The sequence below is a fragment of the Pichia kudriavzevii genome, chromosome 4 (assembly GCF_003054445.1).
Source record: "Pichia kudriavzevii chromosome 4, complete sequence".
Lineage (NCBI taxonomy): Eukaryota > Fungi > Ascomycota > Pichiomycetes > Pichiales > Pichiaceae > Pichia > Pichia kudriavzevii.
The window spans coordinates 66,256-92,794 of NC_042509.1; the positions used below are offsets into that span (position 1 = coordinate 66,256).

The 26,539-nt window shown below is 39.4% G+C and overlaps 14 protein-coding genes and 2 non-coding genes across 16 annotated transcripts; 8 read left to right on the forward strand and 8 right to left on the reverse strand.

Moving 5' to 3' along the window:
• Positions 1–71: 71 nt before the first annotated feature.
• C5L36_0D00390 (uncharacterized protein) lies at positions 72–1,172 on the reverse strand (the record flags this gene model as incomplete). The annotated part of the gene is made up of 1 exon (XM_029466917.1): positions 72–1,172. The coding sequence occupies one exon, from the start codon at positions 1,170–1,172 to the stop codon at positions 72–74; it is 1,101 nt and encodes a 366-aa protein (XP_029322777.1).
• Positions 1,173–1,422: 250 nt separating this feature from the next.
• On the forward strand, positions 1,423–2,208 carry C5L36_0D00400 (uncharacterized protein; the record flags this gene model as incomplete). Its single annotated transcript, XM_029466918.1, has 1 exon — positions 1,423–2,208. One exon carries the CDS (start codon positions 1,423–1,425, stop codon positions 2,206–2,208), a length of 786 nt encoding a protein of 261 aa, XP_029322778.1.
• A 188-nt stretch (positions 2,209–2,396) lies between these two features.
• On the reverse strand, positions 2,397–2,469 carry C5L36_0Dtrna9R. Its single transcript has one exon. It is a non-coding gene; the product is annotated as a tRNA-Arg (tRNA).
• Positions 2,470–3,075: 606 nt separating this feature from the next.
• C5L36_0Dtrna7Q lies at positions 3,076–3,147 on the forward strand. Its single transcript has one exon. It is a non-coding gene; the product is annotated as a tRNA-Gln (tRNA).
• Positions 3,148–3,484: 337 nt separating this feature from the next.
• Positions 3,485–4,747, forward strand: C5L36_0D00410 (uncharacterized protein; the record flags this gene model as incomplete). Its single annotated transcript, XM_029466919.1, has 1 exon — positions 3,485–4,747. The coding sequence occupies one exon, from the start codon at positions 3,485–3,487 to the stop codon at positions 4,745–4,747; it is 1,263 nt and encodes a 420-aa protein (XP_029322779.1).
• A 2,188-nt stretch (positions 4,748–6,935) lies between these two features.
• Positions 6,936–8,576, forward strand: C5L36_0D00420 (uncharacterized protein; the record flags this gene model as incomplete). Its single annotated transcript, XM_029466920.1, has 1 exon — positions 6,936–8,576. The coding sequence occupies one exon, from the start codon at positions 6,936–6,938 to the stop codon at positions 8,574–8,576; it is 1,641 nt and encodes a 546-aa protein (XP_029322780.1).
• A 315-nt stretch (positions 8,577–8,891) lies between these two features.
• On the reverse strand, positions 8,892–9,959 carry C5L36_0D00430 (uncharacterized protein; the record flags this gene model as incomplete). The annotated part of the gene is made up of 1 exon (XM_029466921.1): positions 8,892–9,959. The coding sequence occupies one exon, from the start codon at positions 9,957–9,959 to the stop codon at positions 8,892–8,894; it is 1,068 nt and encodes a 355-aa protein (XP_029322781.1).
• Positions 9,960–10,940: 981 nt separating this feature from the next.
• Positions 10,941–12,503, forward strand: C5L36_0D00440 (uncharacterized protein; the record flags this gene model as incomplete). The annotated part of the gene is made up of 1 exon (XM_029466922.1): positions 10,941–12,503. The coding sequence occupies one exon, from the start codon at positions 10,941–10,943 to the stop codon at positions 12,501–12,503; it is 1,563 nt and encodes a 520-aa protein (XP_029322782.1).
• Positions 12,504–12,753: 250 nt separating this feature from the next.
• Positions 12,754–15,120, reverse strand: C5L36_0D00450 (uncharacterized protein; the record flags this gene model as incomplete). Its single annotated transcript, XM_029466923.1, has 1 exon — positions 12,754–15,120. One exon carries the CDS (start codon positions 15,118–15,120, stop codon positions 12,754–12,756), a length of 2,367 nt encoding a protein of 788 aa, XP_029322783.1.
• A 614-nt stretch (positions 15,121–15,734) lies between these two features.
• C5L36_0D00460 (uncharacterized protein) lies at positions 15,735–15,989 on the forward strand (the record flags this gene model as incomplete). Its single annotated transcript, XM_029466924.1, has 1 exon — positions 15,735–15,989. One exon carries the CDS (start codon positions 15,735–15,737, stop codon positions 15,987–15,989), a length of 255 nt encoding a protein of 84 aa, XP_029322784.1.
• Positions 15,990–16,229: 240 nt separating this feature from the next.
• C5L36_0D00470 (uncharacterized protein) lies at positions 16,230–16,871 on the reverse strand (the record flags this gene model as incomplete). Its single annotated transcript, XM_029466925.1, has 1 exon — positions 16,230–16,871. One exon carries the CDS (start codon positions 16,869–16,871, stop codon positions 16,230–16,232), a length of 642 nt encoding a protein of 213 aa, XP_029322785.1.
• A 503-nt stretch (positions 16,872–17,374) lies between these two features.
• Positions 17,375–19,201, reverse strand: C5L36_0D00480 (uncharacterized protein; the record flags this gene model as incomplete). The annotated part of the gene is made up of 1 exon (XM_029466926.1): positions 17,375–19,201. One exon carries the CDS (start codon positions 19,199–19,201, stop codon positions 17,375–17,377), a length of 1,827 nt encoding a protein of 608 aa, XP_029322786.1.
• A 526-nt stretch (positions 19,202–19,727) lies between these two features.
• Positions 19,728–20,936, reverse strand: C5L36_0D00490 (uncharacterized protein; the record flags this gene model as incomplete). The annotated part of the gene is made up of 1 exon (XM_029466927.1): positions 19,728–20,936. The coding sequence occupies one exon, from the start codon at positions 20,934–20,936 to the stop codon at positions 19,728–19,730; it is 1,209 nt and encodes a 402-aa protein (XP_029322787.1).
• A 163-nt stretch (positions 20,937–21,099) lies between these two features.
• On the forward strand, positions 21,100–22,164 carry C5L36_0D00500 (uncharacterized protein; the record flags this gene model as incomplete). The annotated part of the gene is made up of 1 exon (XM_029466928.1): positions 21,100–22,164. The coding sequence occupies one exon, from the start codon at positions 21,100–21,102 to the stop codon at positions 22,162–22,164; it is 1,065 nt and encodes a 354-aa protein (XP_029322788.1).
• A 549-nt stretch (positions 22,165–22,713) lies between these two features.
• On the forward strand, positions 22,714–25,563 carry C5L36_0D00510 (uncharacterized protein; the record flags this gene model as incomplete). The annotated part of the gene is made up of 1 exon (XM_029466929.1): positions 22,714–25,563. One exon carries the CDS (start codon positions 22,714–22,716, stop codon positions 25,561–25,563), a length of 2,850 nt encoding a protein of 949 aa, XP_029322789.1.
• A 96-nt stretch (positions 25,564–25,659) lies between these two features.
• On the reverse strand, positions 25,660–26,373 carry C5L36_0D00520 (uncharacterized protein; the record flags this gene model as incomplete). Its single annotated transcript, XM_029466930.1, has 1 exon — positions 25,660–26,373. The coding sequence occupies one exon, from the start codon at positions 26,371–26,373 to the stop codon at positions 25,660–25,662; it is 714 nt and encodes a 237-aa protein (XP_029322790.1).
• Between the last annotated feature and the right edge of the window lie 166 nt (positions 26,374–26,539).

Below are 26,539 nucleotides of genomic sequence, written 5' to 3' on the forward strand. Positions count from 1 at the left end.
TTTGATATTTAAACTCTTTTGTCTTTCAGAAATATTTTCATAACATTTTCTTCAGTGTTTTACACAAGTCTTTAATGATCGATTTTCCGTTTTGCTCTTTCCCATGCACTTAATCTCTTCCGTTTCTTTGCGCCGGAGGCTTCATCGGGGTTCATGTTGTTATCAAACATACTCCAATCTTCACCCATGAATTCATTCCGCATTCTCTTGGCACGAGCTCTTTTGTCTTCCTTTGTCTTTGTAGCTGGTAGTCTGGTAAAGTTTTCTTCCTCATAGCGTTGGATTTCAGCTTCTTTTTCCATTTGTTTTCTAGACTTCATATCTCTACCATTGTTGATAATGGTTGAACCGATAGATTTTTCCATGGATGGAGCTTCACTGATATCTTGTAGATATTCATCCATACTTTGTAGGTTTCTTTGTTTTCTCCCCTTGACTTGCTTATCTGGATCATTGATGGCAGTAGCAGAAATCTTTGGAGGCCTATATTTTTCATTAGATTTAGCCTCCCCTTCGTTGTCATCTCCCCCTGCCATTGTTTTGCCTGAGTTTACATTTTGGTTTTTACGGTTTAGTAAAGCAGATGGATTTGGTTTAAAGTTCAGTCCTTCTTCTTCTTCTTCTTCTTCTTCTTCTTCTTCTTCTTCTTCACCACCGTCACTACCTTCAGAGCTACTTCCAACATCGCCAACATCAGAAGCGTTATTCTCGTTTATCTTTTTCTCAACATCATCTTGTTCTTTTTCCCTTCTATGGTATGCATTTACCATTTTCTCTAGTTGATAGCTCATCTTATTTTCTAATGACTTCACCCCCTTCTCTAATACAACACGATTTGTTACTGTTGATTTCAATAAATTATCCCTCTCTTGATTTAATGAATTTTTATCCTGCTCTTTTAAACTTTTTAACCTTAATGCCATTAGCAATGCTAAATCAGTCACATAGCCCAGTAATGCAGAATTCTTCAAGGATAACAAGGATAAAGAATCTAAAGGGTTGGAAGATAAGTCCAATGTCTTGACCAATGAGTTAACAAGTTCATTTTGTATCTCTGTATTATTCAAGTCGAAATCATTCTCAATTTTACCAAGCACAGATGCTGTGGAATCAACTGATTCCGATATTGATAACAATAAATCGTCTAAAGATTCTTGATTAGTTAAGGACATTGAAGCCTTCTATGTTGCTAGTTACTTTTTTTCTCAATATTTGCAAGTTAAGGTGGGAACTGTTGTAGGTGTCTTATTTAGAAGCCAAAAAATAATTCTTTCTGATGCGACATGAAAAATTTTTAGCATTTTTCCCCTTGATAAAAAATTAATAGATTAAATTTTCTTTTTTTTTTTCACAGGATATTCGACTATACATATACAGTTTGCTTGTTGGTTCCCATAATTGTCTTGCTTACATAGTACGAAGATGCCACAAAACGATTATATTGAGCAACATATCAAGAAGCATGGTAAAAGATTAGATTTTGATGAAAGAAAGAGAAAGAGAGAGGCTAGAGAATCACACCGAATTGCAAAGGATGCACAATCGTTAAAGGGTTGGAAGGGTAAACAATTTGCTAAGAAACGTTATGCAGAGAAGGTTGCAATGAAGAAGAAGATCAAGGCGCATGAGGAGAGTAAATTGAAGGGACCTAGTAAACCAAAGGAGGATGATGGTGAAGCATTACCAACGTATTTGTTAGACAGACAGCAACAGAACACTGCCAAGGCAATATCATCGTCTATCAAACAGAAGAGGATGGAAAAGGCTGATAAATACTCTGTCCCATTACCTAAAGTTAGAGGTATCTCGGAGGAGGAGATGTTCAAAGTGCTCAAGACAGGTAAGCAAAAAAATAAATCCTGGAAAAGAATGATTACAAAGCATACTTTTGTTGGAGAAGGATTTACTAGAAGACCTGTCAAGATGGAAAGAATTATCAGACCTTCTGCATTAAGACAAAAGAAGGCCAATGTTGTTCATCCAGAATTAGGTGTGACAGTCCTATTGCCTATATTGGCAGTCAAAAAGAACCCACAGTCTCCAATGTACACACAAATGGGTGTTTTAACTAAGGGTACAATCATTGAAGTCAACGTCTCTGAACTTGGTTTGGTTACTGCTGGTGGTAAGGTAGTTTGGGGTAAATATGCACAAATTACAAATGAACCTGATAGAGATGGTGTTGTCAATGCAGTTTTATTAGTGTAATTCTACGAATATATTTTTGGGTACTTCTAAAGTTTTCTTTTGTAATCTTGTCTAGTCTTAATTCGATCGATTTTCTAAAGAGCCAGTGAACTAACTGTCGTTAGACATATTCATAAAACAACAAAATAGGAAAAGAAAAAAAAATTAATTTATGCTCAATACAAGTCCAAAAAGTGTTTCAAAATACAAGAGCACGGCGGGACTCGAACCCGCAACCATCTCCGCCGGAAGAAGACATGCTAACCATTGCACCACGCGCCCTCGTACACAGCCATTGAGATCATTTATGGATATAACTGAAATATCCATATGTTTAACTTTAAAGAGAGTGGTTTTTCTAGTCGACTTGTAACCATATAATCTAAGCCTTAAGCTATTAATAATAAGCTAAATAATGAAAGCATTAACTAATACAACTGCAAGCAATTTCCATATGTCCCAACAAGGCTAACCCGGACTAACTGAGTAAATGATTAGAATTAGAATCAAGCTACATTGTGATTCTGAAAATTATCCGTGTTTTCGGTATTTTTTTCAGTACCCCCATAGTTGTTTGTATGAATATCAGGTTATTTTCTTTCACCAAGTTTGTATTTTATATATTAGTTTACAAAAGTTTTTTAACTACAGTTCAAATAATAACTATACTATGGATACCCAAAATAATAATAATATGTATCAACACATCGGACTAAAAGTTAAGAATTAGAGAGAAACCTATCTCTGATTTTATTTCTGCTTTAAAAGATTACGCTAATTTGAAACATTGATGTGTAAAAGACGTTAACTTTGAAAACGTTTCTTGATATAAAACCTGCTAAATAATATACCTTTATGTTAATCCACACCTTTTTCTTTTCAGGAAAGGGTTGTATAGTGTAGTGGTTATCACTGTCGGTTTTGATCCGACCAACCCCGGTTCGAATCCGGGTACGACCTTTTGATTCTTTTGTTGCAAATTTTTTTTTTCACGGGTTTACGGTTAGAGCCTACAGACAGAATGTAAGTTATACTGTCGGTATTACCTCCCGCCAGTTTTTTTAGTGTTAGGGGGGGGGGAGGAGTGTATATTTTAGTAGAATGATATGGGAGAGCATATTCGGAACAGGTAATTAAAGTTACCGTGTACATATATATACATACCTCTGTGTGATTAAATTACATGTACAATTAAATGATCGCGTTTTAAAGTAGATAAATCAAATATGATGGTCTGTTTGTATACATAAAATTAAACTAATCCTATTTCTCTCAATATGAAAGGTTTTTCAAGTGGATGAGTGCCATGTCTGAGGAAACAGAGAGTCGTGATTTAATGGAGGATGAGATGCAGCGACAGAAACGACTACTGGAAGTAGACTTGATGGAGAGGGACGAAACAGATACGGACCAGCAACCGAGACTATCATTTTTCTTTGATTCCAATTCGTTGAAGAGCAGCACCAATAGGGAGAACATTCTATCTGAGATTGACCGTGTTGAACAGCTGGTGACCTTGAATCTACAAAAGATCAACGAGAATATAGTGTTGTCGAATGAAGTCATCACTAACCAGTTAGTGCCTAAGCTAGAGATGTTCAACAAGAACTCTAACAAGATCTACAATAACATTACACATATTAAGGAATTCTATGAGAATGCTGCGAATGTGAATATCTTAACGAAGAAGGACGTTGATATTGATGAGGAAGAAGAAGAAACGGAAGGAGAAAAACCAGAAGGATCTGGGAATGGGGGCGACACTGGCAATGAGGAAGAACATGCAGTTTCAGCGGAGGGAGACAATGACACACGTTTCTCCGGTGCAGCTCTCCACGGTGGTGTATCACCTGAGAGGGTGGACAGAGACGGAGGAGGAGTCTTGGCTCGTGGGGAAAGCAATACAGAGATGGAAGTCAGTTGTAGTAGTTTTGAGTTTGGGGAGGGTCTAGCTGACGGAGAAGATAGACTTGTAGTTGAGCAAAGCGAGGCCAACGAAGTAACCAAGGGAAACACTTCCATGCAGAGGGACGGGCTTTCGATGGATACTGGCCATCCTCAGCATGTGCGCTTACATTCCGATACTATAATAAGAGGGTTCAAGTTGGGAATGGATGATGAAAGTACAGTTAAAACCACAGCCATGGACGCTACAGAAGGGGTTTCATCTATCCGAGACCTACCAGGACCGCTTACCGAGTTGAAGGAGATGAGTGGATACGAGTCACCAGAGTGGGAAGAACCTCCGGAGCTACAGTCAACCAAGTTCTCCAACAAGAGAAGGAAAACCCAACGTCGAAACCGGACACGAGACGCAGCAGTGTTTGGTTCTGACGAGACAACCACCAAGAGTCTGGGATTGACAGACCGGTTCAGTACATTAAAGGACATTGATATGGACACAAGCGAACCAACGGCGGCGAATCCATTCCAGAGTCCCAAAAACGGCAAAGAAGAGAAAGTAGTAGTAGAAGAAGAAGAGGATGATGATGTACTCACCAGTAGTTCCTTTGAGGAAGCGCCCGAGCTTCTCAGTGAGCATCTGGGCAGACGACCTTGAAGATAAGAGGTTGTATTTGCTTATCTCTATTTACAGAGTTCTATTTGTATAATTTTATTTGTATATTTCTATTTGAATATTTCTATCCAAACGCTTCTACTTGTACACTTTTGCATATACATTTTTTCTTGTACACTTCTGCATATATTACTTGTACACTTCTGCATATTTTACTTGTACACCTCTATTGCTATACTGCCTTTGTACACTCCTATATGTGTATTTACCTCAAACTTGACAATCGATTCTTCCTCGTCCTTCTCCAGTTGTCTTTTCCTATAGCTGAGCCACCCCCTCAAAATCAAAATTATTCAGCGGCTGAAATTCGCCTTTTGTTCTTCCTCGTTCTCAAAAAGTGAAAAAAAAAAATAATTCTACTGAAATTTGCCCCTTTCCAGGAAGAAAACTTTTTCTTTTTTTTTTCTTTTTTTTTCCTTCCCAGTTTTAACTCACAGCATATCACGTGACACGGCGTTAGTGGAGTAAAGGAGTGTTTGTTTTCAGACTGGTTAAGGAACATCCCCTTTGAACGCAAACAAAGAGAGGCTAGTTTCTCGTAGAAGTGCACAGTCTTCTCTTGGATAGTTTTGTTTATAGAGGATGCAACAGACAAGTAGGAGAATATCGATACATCGGGGGGAGCTCCCATTGAGGACGTCATGTGGAGAAGATCTGCTGAGATCTGATGAGTCCATCATAAGGAGAGTCTTCACTAGAGGGAACATGGCATATTGGGCGGTTATTATGGGACTCTTCGTGGCCGGTTACACATACCAATGGCACATGGATTCACATAATTATCCCTTGCTCACATACCCACTCTCGCCACAGAACATTGACCATTACACCACCACAACCACGGCTACACATACATTGTTGACTTATGAGGACTCTAACGATTCTACCATGGCCCCCCTTTATGGCCCATTTGTATCCTCACCAGCCCCCGTCCATGGCCACGAACCTTTTAATATGCCTTCCATTGTAGTTGCTCTAATGCTTCTCACTCTTTGTGTGTACCTCTCAACATAATTTGGTATTCACTATATTGAGAAACACTTCAGTTACGGCACCGTTTTAGGTATCAGTTACTCTTCACTGAAGGAAAATCACAGACGCGGAGATTAATTACAGGTAACGGAAAATGCAGTTCTCCCTTTGTTTGCTTTCCCTCACTTTGTTTTTCACCTCCTATTTATGGCATATTCTCTGATTTTCCTGGCATTCAGACATTCAGGCATTCAGGCATTCAGGCATTCAGGCATTCAGACATATGTCCTTCACCCAATCTAAATGACTCCTATCAGAAAACGCCGGCTCCGGAATACACTTTTGATGTATTCCTCTTGCTAGTAGAACGCCGTTTGTGCCGAAATTTGCTTTTACAAGCTATTCTCTCTGGAGTGGCGCCATAGATGTGCTCCTTGCTACATACATGGAGAGAAGGAGTGGCATCTCAGGGAGACTCGTTAAAATCATCTGCACACTGATCACAGATGAAATCTACATCCATATATATATAAAGTATATATAAAGTATATGCAAGCATCTGTTTGCTACACTTCCAAATTGTCCAACTCTTCCGACTCCTCTCTCTGCACCAATCATTTTCCCGTTCAGTTGTCCATTGTGCAAATGCCACACAGACCAACAAATGCACACACCCGCCAACATGCTTGGAGAACGCCTCTGTGCAGTGTAGCACATGGAGAACGTCCAAGAGAGAGAGAGACATAGCAGAGTAACGCTTCAGTTACGGACGCGAATTAGGCATCACTTACCCTTCACTGAAGCGATAGTATAAAATTGCCGCATTGGGACGACGCCTGGTTTGTTGCTGCTGTTGTTGTTGTTGTTGTTGTTGTTGTTGTTGTTGCAGTTTTTTTTTCTCGTTCTTTGTTAACAGGTAGCAGTCAAAGTGGTAATAATTGTAATGGCGGTAATAGCACTTGCCATACTGCATCTTTTAGAGTGGGTTTCTTTTTTTCCCGTTTTTTTTTTTTTTTCAACAAGTTGGGTTACAGTATAAAGACACTCTGATTCCCGGATTCTTCAAGGATATTGCATTTCACCGTATTCTACTCGACTCAGACCCATATCGTTTCTTTCTGTACTTGTGTTTCCCTGGCTTATTTTGTTTCCTTATCTTTGGCAAAGGTGTACTATCTAGGGAAGAGAGAAAAAAATAATGCACTACAAAGAGGTCGCTGCTGATAAGGTCCAATCTCTCCTAACGAAGATTCCACATGAATGGATCCTCACGTCGATTCCATCAGTGGAAGAACAGCGTGACGTGGACGGGTACATTAATAGATTCATCCCCGAGAGGGAGAGGTCCATCACGGAGATGAGTGCCTCCCAATTACTGGAACTTCAACAAGGGGGAAAGTTGTCCGCCTATGAAATTGCTTTTGCTTATTGCCATAGAGCTGCTCTCATCCATCAAATGACGAACTGTTGTACAGAGATCTTCTTCGAGAGAGCCTTCCAGTCTGCCAGAGAACTGGACAGTTACCTTGCTACCACTGGCAATTTAAAGGGTAAATTGCATGGGATTCCAATCTCTTTGAAAGACCAAATCAATCTACCTGGTGTCACCACTGCTATGGGGTGGATTGCTCCTCATGTCTCTCCTGAACTGGAACTAAAGGTTGCTCGCAAACAATCCACCAACGATATATCTCTCATTGCCGAAATCTTACAACAAGAAGGTGCAGTTTTCTACGTTAAGACAACCGTCCCCATGGCCATGTTGGGGAACGAAACTTCCACTAATATGACTGTCACTTACAACTCCCTGGATAGGAAAATGTCCCCCGGTGGCTCCTCCGGCGGAGAAGGCGCATTGTTGGCCGCCAAGGGCTCTCTCATTGGTATTGGTACAGATATTGGGGGTTCCATCAGAATCCCAAGTCTGGTCCACGGCTTGTATGGCCTTCGGGGTACAACAAACAGGTTCCCCTACTTGGATATATCCAACTCCTACCCAAACCAACTCTGCGTCCCCTCTGTTGTTGGCCCAATGGCTCGAAACATTGATGACCTAATCTTGGTATCGGAAGCCATCCTAAGCAACGGGCTCTGTGTACGGGACCCAAAGTGCGTCCCAATAAAATGGGATAGTGGGAAGGTCACTGATTTTAAGGAGAAGATCAGAATAGGGGTGTTGAAATCAGATGGTGAAGTTCTGCCACATCCACCAATTTTGAATAACTTGGAAAAGCTAGAATCCCACCTGCTAAAGCACAATGACTTGTTTGAAGTTACCAAGCTCAAAGAATGTGAGATGCCGGTTAAGTTTTCAGATCTGGGGAACTTGCTCCTCAGCTTGTACAATTGTGACAACTTTGAAGAAATCAAAGAGTTCTGCAAGCTGAGCGGGGAGCCACTGCCCGAATTATTCACAAGATCATTTACTGCTCCCAATCATATGGACAATGTCAGTGAGTTTTTCGACAAGGCAGGACTAAAGCTCAGGTATCAGAGGTTGTTTGATGATTGGTTGAGAGATTTGGACTGTTTTATTATTCCTTCATATTCAGCAACGTGCTGGAGGATCGGCGAAAACGCAAACATCTCCAACTTCTACACCCGTGCTTTGAATGTCTTAGACTATACCGTCATGACGTTCCCTGTTGGAAGGGTCACAGAGAATGATGTCAGTTATGATCGGGAATTCTTCAATGAGTCCGACAAGAAGAACTGGAACTATTACAACCTGGATGACTGTCTAGGCAAGCCAGTCAACGTCCAGCTTGTTTGTAAGAGATACAAAGAGGAAGAATGTTGTAAGATAGTCAAGAAAATTACTGAGTTGTTGCAACACTAGATTATCTTTTTTTTTTTTGATTTCTATATCCTTAACGCTATTGTGAATTATATCTTTAAAGTAAATCGTTAACTTGTTATACACAACTAATAGAATATATACATCTATATGTATAGAAGGATTTGTTGAGAAAAGACACGTGGAGAGTTTCATAACATAAAGGTGAAAAGAACGAAGAAATGGGGAGATACATCAAGGGAGAGAGCTGGCTCAACACACGTATCTTGAAAAGGATAAAAATACAAATTTATATTAAGACTCAAAGAACACAAGTTGTGTATGGCAAAACATGAGGGGGGGGGGGGGCGTATTTTTCTATTGTGTCTTTTTAGAATCACTTGAGACATAGTCTCTGTAGTCTTCCTTACCTTCAACGTCTTCTCTGATTTGGTCCATCAATTGGGTTTGCTTCTCCCAAGTCTTCTTGTCGACTCTCTTGTCCTTGTCAAACAACTCAGCATCTGGTTCTCTATAAGAGCCGCCCAATCTGTCCCATAGAGTGGTAAACTGACCATAGTTGTAGTTGAAGTACAAATGGTGGATGGTGTGACAAGCGGCACCATTAATGACTGGATCGTTGGACATGTATTCGCCGTCGTGGATCATGACAGTCCAGAAGTTGACAAAGGTGAACAAGAACAAGTAAGAGACCTTATGCAATGGGAACAACATTGGGAAGATGTGGTAAGGTAGGGATTGAGCGTAACCGTCGACAGGATGGAATGCATGAGAAGCAAAGGGGGTACAAACGATCCATTTATGATGAGGCTTATGTAGGTTTTTGTAGAGGGAGGGCCAGTGGAGGGCCCTGTGGATGAAGTAGATGCCGCAATCTGTGAACAAGAGGAAAGATGGGAATTGTAGAATGATTGCCTTCCAGCCGCCAGTTGATTCATTAATATCATAGTAGAGGTACGAGTAGCCGTGCAATTCTGCAATGAACCAAGGGATGGTTAGAAGGACCATGATTGGAATGGCGGTGGAAGCCTGTTTGATTTCCATGGAGATTTGGTTTTTCAAGTATCTTGGATGGTTAAAGTTTGATTTGTCGTAGACAAAGTGGAAGGAGAGCCAAGCCACCGTGAAGTACAACAACCAACCAAAAGTGGAAGTGATGAGGAAAAGAGAAATGACTTGTCTAAGAATATTATACCTTGGCAACAAGGATAGGTTAGCGTAGACTGTTTCATCAAAGAAGTGGTACTTTTCATTGAAACCATAAATTTCTCTAGTTGAATAGTCGGTGTTGTTGTTGATAGTTTCCACGATTTTAGTAAGAAGAAGTGGAGGTTCAGGTAGAAGCGGAGCAACTGTCTTTGGGAGCAGGGTTGCATATGCCCTATCGAAGAGATAAGTATCAAAGACTTCCAAGACTAAATCCATGACTGGGTGGTTATACGGTAAAGCGGAAAGATGAGGTTAGAAGAGGATGGAAATGCACAGCTTTCTTTGTAGGAGAAGAGACACAAATTAAAACAGTTGGATAAACCCTCAAAGAGATAACGACCAAACGGCTTTCTTAAATAAACACTAACTAAATCAAAATCCTAGAAAGTAGTATGATCTTGTAACCGTTTACACTATGAAAAACTGTTCACTTTAACAGTGGGAATCATGTAAAAAAAAAAAAAAGTAAAACATGTTTTCAAGTGCGGTACGACAAACGATCGTTTAATTCCTCATTTGCTTCGTATAGTGAAAATATAGTATGTTTCCATTGCGATCGAGTAAGCAATTGCGCGTTTCTGTTTTTCCTCTTTGGTTTCTCCTCGTTCCGATAATTCCTCGCAGATGCACCAGGTGAGAATTTTTGAAATTAAAGAGCGCGGGGAATCTGCCTAAAGGAGTAATGTGTTCCGAGAATGGGGGAGTGTTGGAGAAGGAGTAGAAACGAGGGGCAACAAGTGACAATGTCGTAGAGAGTGGAGTAGGAAAATTCGATTTTTCCGGATTTTTATTTTTCGGAGTTTTATTTTTTATTTTTCTTTTTATTTTTATTTTTATTTTTATTTTTCTTTTTCTTTTTCTTTTTCTTTTTCTTTTTCTTTTTCTTTTTCTTTTTCTTTTTAATTTTCTTTTTAATTTTCTTTTTAATTTAATTTAATTTTATTTTTATTTTATTTTATTTTCATTACAAATTTTTTAACAATTTCTCGGAGAGAAAATATCCGAGTTCGGATTTCCTAATAAATTGTAAGCACAGCAAAATTTAATACCCCACCTGCTGATATGGGTACAAGAAGGAAGTTGAAGAATGTCCATTGATGAATAAGTAGCTGGTATTCCCCCCGTCTTTACTCCTACTGCAGTGTCTAATATAGCTGTGTGCCATTGGAGTTATTCTGCATACATCAGACAAGAGCAATGCTTTCAAATACTACAAGAATAATTAACAAGAGGAGTATCCAAATTGGGTTATCGTCAACCATCAAGAGATGGAACTCTTCTCAGAAAGATACCTATAAAGTCAATGAGTATTCGAATTTCCCTGAAGATGCTGCCGACGCCACCTCGACCATTCTAACTGACGCCATTGATTTCCAACGGAGAATTGAATCCAAACAGAGAGTTACCTGGTGGGAGATTTTGGAGAAGGACAGATTGAGGAAACAAGAGGGTAAAAATATCGACTCCTTGACCATGGACGACGTGAAGACGGAAAAAGTCATTGAGAAAACAAGAGAAGATTCGTTCTCCTTTATACCTCTACCTTTCAAGGATGACTTATCTTTGCGTGATTTCTATATCAATGCGCCGGGTAGACTAAGATTTGGTCATTTGTTTCAAGATTTGGATGGTTTGGCCGGTAGAGTTGCTGCTAAGCATTGTAAACCTGCAGAACCAATGAATGTCACTGCATCCATCGACAGAATCTATGTCACCAAAACCATCGATGAAATTGACAAGTATAACTTCCTCATTGTCGGCTATTGTAGTTATACAGGTAATTCCTCCATGGAAATCTCAATTAAAGGTTACGCTTATGAAGATGCATTACCAGATTCACACTCAATAACTCCAAAGATTGTCGAAACTGCCGCAAGCAAGTGCTTCTTATCTGCCAACTTCACCTTTGTTGCTAGAAACCCAGCAACTCATAAGGCCCATAAAATCAACAAATTGTTACCTACCAATGAACTGGAATGGATCGAATACAAACGTGCAGAATCTCATAACGCTGCAAAGAAACTCAGAGCTAAAGTTTCAGCACTTGATAAAAATCCACCAACGGCAGACGAGTCCAAAATCATTCATTCCCTATACAATTCTTCCAAAAAAATTTTCCAAATTCCAAAGAATGAAAGACCGAAAAATCTAAAGCTGATGAAGGACACCAAACTGTCGGCTACCCAGATCCAACAACCTCAATATAGAAATAGACATGGTATTATATTTGGAGGCTATTTATTAAGACAAACCTTTGAATTGGCATATTGTGCAGCAGGTGCTTTTTCAAGATCTTATCCTAGATTTATATCATTGGATAATACGACCTTTAAAGCACCCGTTCCAGTTGGCTGTGTCTTATCTATGGAAGCTGAAGTTTGTTATACCGAACACATCCATGACGTTGAAGAAGATGCAAACTCAGCCAATGTCATATCCAAATTAATGAAGGATTATGACACATCAGCAAACAAAATGTCCAAGAACGATAAGGAGCTACTTTCATCACCAGGTACTTTGATTCAAGTTAAGGTGGACACCAAGGTTAATGACTTGAGTGATGCTACCACATCTACCCCAAGTGGTACCTTCGTCTACAGTTTCTTTGTTCCTAGAGACGTTGATGGATTCGATAACCCAGGATACTGCTCCGTTGTTCCTGAATCGTATGGTGAAATGATGGACTATGTGGAAGGTAGAAGAAGGGCATATGATACTGCAGCGTATGCTGAACAACTGAGGTTGACAGGCCAAGAATAGCCAATGCACCTTTTAGAACTTATTTGGAATGTAAAGTACTTATCCATAAACATAATATTAACATAAATAAATTAAATTAATCTAACACATAGTATAAAGCTAAAAAAAAGATCGGGAAAGGGTAATAAACGAAAGTATCTTATGTTGTATATGGTACAGATTCAAACTGTAATTTTTTGGCTGTTTCAAATGGAATCCGGGCTCCTGGTCCATGGTTTGGATGTTCTTCTGTGTGTGTATCTTCCTTGTTTTAAGAATGGTTGCTGATATCATCACTTACATTGTATAGTTCACCTTGATATGACTTCTCTTCCCTTTGAATAATTTTCCTCGATAGGGAACCACTTTCATTGAATTCAACCAATTGGGGATTAGAAGATAAAGTATTGTAGGAACTTTCTCTAGACAAGTCATTTTCTCTTAGAGTCTCTAAATTTGAGTTGAATTCTTTACTATTGTGGTTTGAACTTGAATTCGAAAATGTCAAATTTGTCGGTGTATTAGTATATGAGGAGTTGTATAGGGAACTCGAACTCGAAGATAAATTTCGGAGTTTTGATATTGAAGGCAAATTCATTTGACTCTTGCGGACTCGATCATCGTTTACAACGTTGACGGTTAATAAATCGTTGGTTGCAACAGTTGCCAAAGAATTCAGTGAATCCCTTGTTTTCAGATTTGAAGATGATTTCCTCCATGAATTAAAAACACCACTCTTGTTAGCATTGCTCTTACTTGTGACTACTGGATCACTGTCGTTACCCAGTAATTGGTCAGTACTCATCTGAGTATTAGCAGCTTGATATAAAGTGCCATCATTTAAGGTAGATTGGTTGGTTGAGTAATACGAAGACACATCTGAGTCTTTTTCTAGATTACTCAAGTTATTAGCAGCCATTATTTTGGTAGATCCGTTCAGCGTATCCGATGAAAGGAACGAATTATTATCTTTAGGTAAGAACCCCTTTTCATTATCATTAATGTAAGTATCATTATTGGTATCATCAACGTCCGAATCATCTTTATTCTTCCGACGCCTAAAACAGCAAAAGAAGAATAGTATGGCTGCCAGTATTATAACTCCAACAGGAATACCAACACCCAACCCAATAGCCAAACCTTTGGTATTGGAAGATTTAGACATAATAGGAGAAACGAGAGAAGATGACGACGGTGAAGAGGAGGACGAATAATATCCAGCTGATGTTGATGTATATGCAGATGATGATGGCGATGATGATGATTTCAAGACCGACAATTTAGTGGTGGATGAGCTTCTGTTTCTTGAAGAGGAACCACTTGTCCTTGAAGAAAATGAGGAAGTTTTTGAAGAATAGAGAGAACTTGATTTTGTTGGATTACCTATAAGGTAAAAACTTAGAGATTGTTTTAAGCTATTTATACTGGCATTAAGAGTTATTTTGGAATTTTGAAAATTTGAGGGAACCTTACCAATAAATGTATTGTTTGAGTGGTAGAAAGTTAGCCATTCATCACTGAATACAACGTCCAATTCCGTAGCCGTCTTATTATGAAATATGGAATCAGGTAATGTGTATTCAAAGAATTTTCCATTTGAAACAGTCACATTATCCAACGAATTAACGTTGAAGATTTCATGCAACACGTTAATATCAAAGTTCATGAAAACGGAATCCCCATAGATATCAAACAGGGTTATATTGGCGACTATATTATCCGTTTGGTCTTCTGGAACATCGCCAACTAGTTTTGATTTATCCGTTATTTGGATCCAGTTTGGGCCATTTGAATTTTCGATTCTATCAATTTGGCTGGTGTCTATGACTTGGTTATCGAGATAGATGAGATTTAGAGGTAAATCCACATCAAATTTTGAACCTGGGTTGACCATGACTGAGCTGTTATAAGTGCCATTGATAAACAGTTGATGGCCACCAACAACAATGTTAAAATCCGTATAAGCGGCAGAATATCCATTATAATCGGTTGCGATTAAAGTCAAATCGAATTCTAAGCTTGGTGCATTGACTGAATTCACTGGAGGTGTGGTACCTGAGAAAGTCAAACTGTCTTCATCGAAGAAGCACCAACTCGGCAACGATGTACGATTGGCAGATTTCCCATAGTAAGTCACAATATGGTTGCTGGAACTTGAAGGGATCTGGAATGTTGACTTATCGAAGGTGATCTTGAAAGGTTCTTGTGGCTTGAACACTATACCGTTGTACCCGTTGGTTGTGCCGATGTCTCCCAATTGTTGAATAACCAGTTCCTTTTCGTTCAATATCGGAGCCGGCTGATCAGATAGTACAATTGAACAGGATTGGTTCAACTTTCCCTGATTATCAGCCCCTTCAAGTATGAAATTGATAGTCCCCAATTTGTCTGCATCCGAGGGTAATCCGGAGAAGGTCAAACTCGAGGTGTCGAAATGCAACCAACTTGGTAATTCGTAGACACTGTAAGTAATTTGTGAATTAGAATCTGATTTGAATGTTTGTTCATTTATAGTGAACTGATAATTTTCTCCCACACGTGCAATATTGGGCAGTTGTTGGCTGAATGGGAATCCAACATATGGATTAGCCGTAGCAATAGCACTCAACAGCAACAGCACTATACCTAATGGATTCATAACTTTGGCTGCTTAATAAACCGAAAAAGGAGTGGCTCTTTGTCACAATGTAGGTGGGCAGTGATATCAGTGGAACTAAACGACGGTAGAGAATACAACAACGGAACAGGGGAGGGAAAGAAGAGGGTAAGAAGAGGGTAAGAACATGGTGAAAAGACACCTTCATGTGGTCCTCAATTCAGTTGCGTCTCCTTCATAAGTGCACTACATACAGTAAGTTAATAACTTCCCCCTAAAGACAATGCCAACACGAAAAAAAGAGACGCCAAAACGCGTCTGCACACGCGTTTCCCATTGAAATTTCCAAGGAACCTCCCTACCTCCTTTCTCCCCCAATTACGTTTTCCCCAAAGAGGAAACCGCAGCGCGTCGTTTCCTAATGCGGCAATTACGCCGTGGGGACAGAGCGACGCGGCGGCGATGTGCGTGATTGCCTCTTTAGGAAAGTGGCAATTGAAGTTGATATATTTGCAGCGATGCCAAATTTGGTAGAGACGACAAGTGGGATTGTAATGACTATCATAGACACCTATTTGGGAGGAAGATGAAGAAGAGAGAGAGAGGGAGAGAGAGACAGAGAGATAAAAATCGAGCTTTGCAATAGGAGAGGAGATATGGGGAACATAATGTCTACGTCTTTTGCACCGGAATGCAATGAATTAAAGGAGAAGTACGATACCTGTTTCAATACGTGGTATTCAGAGAAGTTTCTTAAGGGCAAGGGTCTCCAAAACGAATGCGAGACGTTTTGGGACGATTACAAGAGATGCATCGATATCCATCTTGCGAAGCAAGGGATAAAGCCCATGCTGGACGAGGCAAGGAAGGAGCTTCCGCTAGAGAACGAGGGGAAGCCAAGGGACGAATAAAAGGGGGTCTGCATGCATGTATATAGGAAAGACAAGAGACAAGAAATGCGGGAACCTGCAAGTTGGACATGTGCTAAATAGGTACTGGAAATGTACTGAACATGTAAAAAGTGTGCACTAAACATGCACTAAACATTCACATCCTTGTTGAAGAGCTGCGAGGATTTACATGTACATACAAAAACATATATATATATATATATATATCTATCTATCTATCTATATCCATTGAATAGTTGTTCAGTTGTAGTCGTCGAAATCGTCCCTGAAATTCCGTAGCTGACTACTCTCTTGGGTTTCTTGGTTGTAGTTATCATCGTCCTCCTCACTATCGCTGTCATCGCCCGGCTGCGCAAGACCAGGTGTGAGACCGTTGACTGATATGTAGCCTCTGCTGACCTTCTCGCTGAAATTGTCGAGCTTGCTTATACGTGCACGTAGCTGGTCTCTTTCATTGGAGTTTTTGAGCTTGTCCTTTGTGGATTCCTTAGATATTAGATTCAGCACATCATTCTGCAGCTCCTGGAGGTCGGAGTCGCTGGTTATAGAGTCGAGTCTTTTAAGAGCATCGATTTTCCGTGCAACGAGATCGTTTATGAGCTTATCGTCACCATTTTGCAGCTTTGTAAGCATGTCAATCTTCTCATTCAGTATCTGGTTTCTTTTCAAATTCTTGTTACGCAGCTTCCGTTCCTTCAACTTGAACTTCTTCATTTCTGACTTGGAACGCTTCTTCTGTGATTGCGCCTTGGACTCCAAGATGCTCGACGCATTATGCTTCACGGATTTGGAGATCTTCTTATCGGAGGTTTGCAGATACGTGGACAATAAGTTGTCAACTGTAGACAGCGACTTTTTCTTTGTGGATCTGTTCTTGAACATGGTTGAATGGGGGCAAGAGGGCGAACGAAGATGCGGAACTCAGAGACTGGAAGAAACGTATACGACTTTCTCAATTTCCACCAACTAATGGAAACTGTAACAACCAACTGAAAAAAAAAAAGTTCAAATAGAAAAGGAAAAAAATGAAAATATGTTAGTGATAATTTTTTTTTTCATGTTCAATTGAGGGAGCAACAACACGGAGAAAGCTCTTTTAAGGGGAAAAAATATCAAGATTATCGTATTCGCTGATACATTTGACGAGCCACTCGATTCAATAACAAAAATTTCGGTTTATCAATATACAAAAAAAAACAAAAACAAACAAATACGGGAGCAAAAACGTGTGAGAGACAAGAGGGAACAAGGAGAAGGCCCCATATCAAATGGGAAGTTCATGAAAGAAAAAAGTAAAAGAGAGGAAGGAGGGAGGAAGGGAGAGAAAAAAATATAACGAAGCAAGAGCAACAGAAAACTATAGAATATCCATTAGGACAGTGGAATCAAAGTTTTGGGTCCAACTTCTTCTGTGACAATGCATCCTTTAGTTCATTGACAGCAACTGTTAGGTAGTATGCCATTTCCTCCGGTTTTAGGTTCATTGGGTTTTCCTTGAACGCAGTGATGTTGATGTGTAACCAGTCTGAGTTGATCATGTAAGCCAAGCCCAAACCCTCTGGAACAACAGGAGACCAGCCATACCCGTTGAAATTCTCCGAGGATAATTGGGAAGTTGATAGGTACCAGTAACTGGAATAGTTGAAGATTGGGTTATTGAAAAACTTATCCACTATAGGGGTCTGTTCTTCAACCATTTGCTTCAAGCCAAAAAGGTGTCTATCAACACCTTCACCATTGGACGCTAAACGGATATAGTTGTTGTGTGATTTCAAGGCCAAATCGAGGGATTTCAATTTTCTCTCCACGGGGACAGTTGGGTTTTCCCAGTCTTTGACAAATTGGAGGGCTTCCAATGATACGCTCCTACAAGTTTCGGTTCTACCTTTGAAGAACCTCCTAGTTGAAGCAGATTCATAGGTTGGTTTCAAAGTCCCGGTATATTTATAATATGCCAATTGGATCAACATCTGAACAAATGAATCTGGTGAACATTTAAACAATTTAATGTCATTTTTACCAAGACCAAAATATTGCCAAGTTTTAATACTTAAGGAACCAACAGTTTCTTTAAATTTCACCATTTGATTTTGGATTTCTTTGGACAATTTTCCATTAATGTCGAATTTCAATTCAATGGATTGTATATTGTCATTTCTGTTTAAATCGGATGGGGAGAGTTTGAAATTTTTCATCTCTTCAACCAACCAATCATTCATTCTCAAAGTGGGGGTTCCATCCATTTTGGAATGTTCACCCAAAAACCCTGAATTTCCATTTCTCGATACAAACATTTGTACTGGTTTATCAAACCATCTATTAAATCCATTTCCATGCCAAGAATTTCTTGATTTCTCCTCAATGGTAGTTGGGGAATTATCATCAAGACATAAAACAAACAATGATTTATTGATATCTAATAAATTGGAAACATTTTGACTTGAAATTGAAGATAATATTTGATAATTTTCAAACCATTCATCTCTATTTGACGAAGTCAATATACCAATAGGATTAGGATTTTCCCCCCTTAAATTACAAGTTTTCTCAATTTGAATGAGTTGATTATAAATCTCATTAAATGATAAAATTTCATCATTTCTTGAATCATGAGTGAACAATTTAAATACCCAACCTTTTGATAAGATAATTACAAACCTACCCTCTTTAGGATCGTATTTGACATTAATGTCGCGTTTCGCATTTGGAATTCTAGAATTATTAAACATCCATTTAAAGGATTCCATACAAAATGGGGAATTTTTGACAAGTTCTGGAGTTAATGATTCGTCTTCAATGGATTTGGAGAATTCTAAAACTTTGAGAATAATAAAGGTTGATTTGAGTAACTGATCATTAGAAAGGACGTTCTTATATTTAACGTCTCCATGGTTGAAGAAATACGAGACAAAAGGTGAAACAGGGTCTCTATATTCCAAATAAGCGTAATTATCCCAAAATTCGGCTAACCAGTTTCTCTTATTTGAGGCAAACTTAATTAATTTCTCTTGTAGTTTGATACCTTCATCAATGGCAAATTTATCAATAATTGCCGCATAGTTTATATATTCTGTATCTCGTTCACCATCTTTATAAAAGGGTTTGATGGATTCCTTGTATAACTCCAACGTGTGTTGTAGAGGAGGCACGGGCAAGGAGGGTAACTTCTCTTGATACTTGTATAATTGGCGGGCCATTTTCGATAAGCGCATTATGGGTTCAACGTGTTAATGTTAATGTTAATATTAATGTCAATGTCAAGAGATGAGTAATGATGATGGTCCTACAATGTCCTTCAAAGACAAACTTAACACGACAACACACTACAATACATCCAAATCTTAGAGGAACCCTACATGGTTAAATACCAATTGCCCTTCATAGAACCCTTGTAGCTCTAACTGTCCATCTGCATTGTCCTCTTCTCTCCTCTTCATTCCAACTGGTAATTGCATAGATAGCCCTTCCATTAGACGTCATTCAAATATGTGATAAAATAAATCCCCCGAACTCCGCTGAGCCATCTTCTCATAAAGGATCAACCGCTCTACCGAAATTTCATCACTCATTTATCCAATGTCTTGTTTATCCAATGTCTTGTTTATCCAATGACTTGTTTATCCAATGTCTTGTTTATCCAATGACTTGTTTATTTTGTCTACATCATCTATCTCGTCTACATCGTTCATCTAAACTTGTACTGATTGCCCCCCCCTTCTGGCAATGACAATGACAATCCTAACTTTTCGCATCCCCCCCATCAACCTCATAAATAAACGCCATCTCCCCCGCTTTCCCCGCCCATCCGCGATTACCGCTTGCACAAACTAAAAACTTCCCATTCTCGTCATGGGCCAACTGAGAAACAACCCCGCCTGCATGGCCGGGGAGAATGGTGCATTTCCCAGTGTTGCGGTCCCACACTCTAACGGCATCCTGACTCCCCACGGCTATATATTGTGAATTACCCCCATTATCTTTAGGGGGGAAAATACTAACAGAACTAACGGGTCCACTAGCGGGGGGTAATTTTAATATATCCAATGGAGTTGCCCCCCCTTGTTGATCTTCACAATTGTTGGTTAATTTACGTAAATCCCAAATTTCAACAGTACTATTTCGACGACCAACACATACGATTGTATTAGAACTTACATTACAATCAGATGGACCGTCCATATGAGACACAGCAGCACCCATACACCACGGCGGCGTCCCCTTCAACAGTGGGATCTGTACAATGCCATTGCCATTATTGGCATTAGAACGTATGTCATAAAGACAGACTCTTCCATCAATACTGGCACTCATAAACCCTTGTCCCGTATAATATTCCAAGACACTGATTTGTCCACTCATACCATCGTAGTCCCGGCTCAAGACTCCTTGGTTCAAATCCCATTCGCAGATCTTGCGGTCCCAACCTCCACTAAGGAAACTTTGGTTATCATTATAACTGGCCAGAGCAGAAACAGTGGATGTATGTCCTTGTTGAAAAACCCATTGTATTGAACCCTCTTGTGATCGTACACTGTGTAGTGCAATGGAACCATTACTAAGACCACTCAAGAGCCAGTGGCCCTCTCGCTGTGCATAAAGAGAATACACGGGGGAGAGATGGGGCTCATAATAAGATGACGACGTATTTGTGCCCGTATTAGTTGTAGTGGTTTTGACCTTGGTGGAAGATAGAAAGGCTTGTTTAGATTGAGGAACTTCGTTCTCCCAATAGGAGCAAATGACCCCACCATAATGGACACTGTCTACAAGTTGGTGTCGTTGTGAGAGAGTTAGGGGAGACTTCCCCTCAACACTTGCAATAAAGTCGTACTTGCGGATCATTCCGTCTTCGCCGCCGGTAAACATCCATTGTGGGCCTCTTGTCAATGCCACGCTGTATACCGAGGGTGAATGTGGTATGGCCACTATTGGCGTAATGTCTTTCATCTGGTATACGATATTTATGTTACCTCTTTATATGTGTTTGAATGTTTGAGTGTTTGAGTGTTTGAATGCGTTTGAATGTTTGTATATGTTTGTCTTTGGTTCTCACTAATGTACTCTCTGCCAAGAAAATAAACACCCAATCTTCTAAGTGTACAATGACTCAATGTGTACACTAGATATGTGTATTTTTATTTTCAATATTGTTCAATGTCTCCCTTTGGATGAGAGTTTGTTCAAATTCATGTACGTTTCTTTTTTCTTACCGCGCTCGCCTTTTTTTTTTATCACGCTCCCCCTTTTTTTTTACCGCGCTCACCTTTTTTTTTTCCATGTCAAAAATTGTCACCGTTCCTTACAGTGTGTGCAAATTGTACATGGATCTAACAAGACTATATTTGCCATTACAACTAGCATTGGGCCGTATAGTCTCTCCAGCTATACCAATAATAGGACCATGTCTGTTGTTACAAGATCTCTCACCTTTGCCTACCCAAACTCCACACAGGGCTTGCATAACATCGACCTTACACTCCCTCTTGGGGGGAAGATTCTCCTTGTGGGACCTAATGGAGCAGGTAAGTCCACCTTGTTGAAGATCTTAGCAGGCAAGAAACTCATTTCCAGTGGTGAGATTGAGCTCTTTGGCATTGACCCTTTCAACCTACGTGAGAACTGGAAATTGAATGAGAAGAATATCGTCTACTTGGGGACAGAATGGGCCAACAATGAGATTGTCAAACGTGACATTGGTGTCCATGAATTGGTTGAGTCCGTTGGTGGGTCCCATTTCCCGGAACGTAGGGCCCTTCTCATTGACATACTTGAGATCGACGTCAATTGGAGAATGAACAAATGTTCCGACGGCGAGCGTCGTCGTGTACAGTTGGCAATGGGTCTACTTAAACCATTTGATTTGCTGTTATTAGACGAAGTTACTATTGATTTGGACGTTCTAGTGAGACAGAAACTTCTTAATTTCCTCTACGATGAAACAACCACTCGTAATGCCTCCATCATTTATGCAACCCATATCTTTGATGGATTGGGAACTTGGCCAGATACAGTCATTCATCTCAACCGGGGGGAAATCGCAGAGTCTCACAATCGTAATAACATCTCCTTCACCAATACTCCAGGTGTAGCACAAAACGGCCTTCAGTTACTCATTGGGAGAGTATCGTCCTTGTATCCGCTCGCGTTATCCTGGCTCCAGAAGGACCGTGAGTAACTTTTGCTAATCTTATCATTACCGTTATCACTATAATCTTTGTCCTCCTTATATCCTCCTTTTTGTTCTGGTTGATGCTTCGACTGGCTCTTACTCTATCGTCCTCGCTGCATCCTACATTAGTGCAAAACTTATACTAGAATAACCGTAGAACTTTACTAAGGTATGGCATTATAGTCCCATCTTGGAATTTTAGCCTCTACTGGCCATTGTCAACACCTGATGCGGCGCAACACAAAGAAACGACATTGGTAGAAAAAAAAAAGAAATAAAGAAAGACAAAATAGGACAAAGCAGAACAAAGGAAATCAATGACATTTTGGTCTCCGTGTGTATATTTTTTTTTCCTTTTTTTTTTCCTGGCCTCTCAAAAGTGGAGTTAAAGTGGGGGTGTGTTTGTACTATGGGGTGCACCTCCAAGGAACCACACCAGTCTATTCCGTTTCTTTGGTGATGATTCCACATCTCCATTTACTTGCTAGTTTGTCTGTTTGTATTCCTCACTGCCCAAGACCTATCTCAGCGTGGCCTTGTTGTCCATAGATATCCATGTCGAACCCCGGAAAGAAAAAGGGGAGGTCCACCTCTTGTTATCTCTGTCAAAAGAGAAAACAAAAGTGTGACCAACGACTCCCCTCGTGTACAAACTGTCTCAAGTCAAAATCTGAATGCATCAAGCCAGAACGGTATGGGGAGAACCAGCCAAGCAACTCTAACGACGAATACACCAAGTTTTTGGAGAAAAAGATCAGACAGTTGGAGAAAATGTTGGACTTGAAGGTGAAGAACAAACTCAATGATGTGAAGTTGAACAACAGCAAACTGACCCAAAATGACGAGAAAATATTGAACTATAAGAAAATAGGTATGCACATCGACTACAGCAATGGTAGAAACAATAACAGTGGCAACGCCGGCAGCCGAAACAGCAACGACAGTAGCAGCAGTGGGGCAGATGATAACGGCGATAATAATATTAATGAGATCTTCGATATAGTGAGTCAGAATTTCGACACTTTTATGAATATAAACACCTATTCGTTCCAAAATTCAATAATATCGAAATTCCATTTACAAGAGATGATCAAAATCGACCCCGTTTTGAAGATCGATAGCAAACTATCGGAAAACTTGACTAGTTTATATTTCAAGATGATGCAATATAAGTTTCCCCTACTTGATGAGGTGGAAATCACAAACTTTAATCGAAATTACCAAAATAACAAGGTTCTCCAGAACGATCTAAATAATTGCTATTTCCAATGTTCGAGGCTTTTCTTCATCTATTCCTTGTCTGCCTTGCTATTCAAATCAACGGGAAAGTATAAAGGCCCAAACCCCTTTAATTTTTTTTCAGCTGGCTTGAGGTTCTTCATTTTGTTGTCAAACAATATCAACCAATTGGATAAAATTGAATTGTTGATTCTAATGTGTATGTTTTTGATTCGAGCAGACAAAAATTCAAACAATATCTATCTCATAATCACAGAAATCATGAATAACTGCATCAATTTGAACCTACATAAATCTTCAACTTACTTGAATATAAACCCCCTCGTGAAGGATCTTAGAATGAGGAAGTTTTGGTGCGCTTATATACTCGAGAGATCGATCTTGATTACAATTTCAAAACCTTTCATTCTATCCGAATCCGAGATTGACGACAACATTCCTTTATTTGACTATGAGCCTTCGAAATTCTCTAAAAAGGGGAAAGTGTTTTTCATCAACCAGTCAATCAAAATCAAGCGATTGGAATCTAAATTTTCTGAGGATTTGTTACTACTGCTCCCTTCCAAATCCATATCAAAGAACCAACTAGCAAAGGTCGAATCCTATTTCCAAGAATTACAAAATTGGAGAATCGAATGCAAAGGATTCAATAGCAATGGTATAGAAAATCAAACCCTATTGTTCTACTACTATAAAGCGATTAGAAATTTGATCCAACCTTATCTTGAACTTTTGGATCCAAACGATAGGTTGTTCAAGGAATGTCAGGCAGCTGCTGGTCAGATATGTCAATCCATTAAAAACTATCATTCAAAAACCTACCATGGCTTTTCGATACTTAACATTCATATAGTTTTCATTGCTGGGATCACCTTGGTGTATTGTCTTTGGTTACAAAGAAATAGAGATGATATGAGAAGAAAATTACTGGGTGATGATAAGAAACATACAAGACCAACAGTTAGTGAAGATTTATTTCGTGGCTTGGATGACTTGCGAGCTTGCTCTATCAGTTTGTACACAATGAGTGAACGTACCAAATTTGCCTTGTCCTTCCGTGATATATTTGAAGAAATCATGAACGCAACAATTGGTAATTACATCTTAAGATGTGGTCCGGATTCTTCGGAAATCCTTTACAGAGGTTCAGGCTTACCTCCTGCGATTTTCAGGAAACCACTCAAACATTTTCAAATTGAATCGAACTATTTGGACAAGTCCGACGATGACAAACTAGAAGATGAAGAGAGGTTAAGAAGGAGAGGCCACTTAAAAAGATCAGCCATACCTAAAGGTTTATCACATTTACTATTACATCCACCAGGGCTAGAGGACCTGAAGCATGATTCGATGAGGGATGAAAGCGTAAATAGAGATGATTTGGCTTCTAGTTCAAAGTCAAATTCTAGAATCTTACCTCCTCCAATCACTTTACCTATACCAAAGCAACAGCGATTATCAACATCTTTAACATCAAATGACTCCAATCTGGCCAGAAAATACTCACAGATCCATGATGTCGCTGACGCAAATTCAAGCTTGTTATCATCCAATTCACCAAACAGCCGACATGATTTGCTAAAAACACCTTCTGTTTCTTCAGATCTATCGTCGACATCCACAATTTCAAATATTTATAAGAAGTTTAAACCATCACCTAGGATCGAATTACAACAATTACAAGAGCAGCAACATCAACATCAACAGCTACAACGACAACATATGCAACAGGTAAATCACGTACACCAAGTACAACAAGCACAACAAGTACACCAGCAACAACAGCAACAGCAGCAACAACAACAAATACAACACCACTACTACAACCAGCAGGATAACCCCGACAGTTTGAGTGGCTCATTGCCGTTCGTTGGTGGTACCAATGAAATGATCACAAATATATCAACTTGGACTGAAGAGAGTGGTCAGCAAACAGGATTACCCAAGGGTGATTCCACAAATTTAGACATTAATTTGGATATAAACAGTTTGCAACAGTTAACTAATAACAATTTCCAAGATAGTTCAATCCAAAATACAAACTTAGACTCAATACAGGGGAGTTCATTACAGAATGGGGTCACTGACACCTTTAATTCTTTGTTTGATGTTGTGGGTAACGACGATTTTTGGGGATTATCAAGAGATTTTGGGTTCATGCCCTAGGAGAGACTTTTATCATGTATTATATATGTTTATTTAGATTTTAAACACCATGTTAAACAGTAGCTTTTAGTTGTGTCTAACTTTTCATACTGCTCCTTATCTCGTTTCGACAACTCTCCAAATGACACCATTCATTTCAATTTCATCATGTAGTTTGAAGAGGCTGGTGTCACCATTCAGTTCAGGCCAGATACTTTTTGGCCCATGCAAAATCAAGTCCTTATCTTTAAATTTTCTGATAACACCTTCTGACTTGTTCGTCTTGTCGTAATAAACTCCTTGAATCCAATGTCCATATTTAACAATCCTACCTACATGCACGCTCTTGTTGTCCACAATGCTACCTTCAATTGTCTCCAAAACAACAAAGTCAACTTCATTCGCACCGTAGTCTTTACCAATGTAAACTAAATCCCCACACAACGGATCACAAGTTATCCATTTCTCCTTGTATTCCTGTACGTCTCCATTGGCAGGATTGGCCATTTTTCCTTTCTCGATTCGAATGCCGTTCATGCGTTCTGTTTCGTTACTGGAATCACTGAATTCTCCAAGATCGACTGATGGTTTTTGGCCAGTTCTGATAAATTGTGAATCTAGGAAATCATGATTGAATTCAATGACTTGCTTACTCTCATGCCTACTCTCATGTTCAATCTCATGGCCGGCAAAGAACCAATCGAATCCTCCAGTCTTTAGCTCTCTGACGTCAACAAACAATCCATTAGGGGAAGTGATTACAACCGTTATGGTTGGTTCGCATTCTTCGCCATCTGCCCATTGAATGGAATGTCTTGTCGATACCGACATGATTGGAAGATGGTAGAGGAGTAAAGTGGTCGGTACATCTGTATGCAAAAAAAAAAATCTATACCGCTTTAATGTTTAAGTCGTGAATATAAATTAAAATATATATATATGAAAAAATGTGTGTGTATATATGTAAGAAAAAAAAATAATTAAAGATAATAATAAA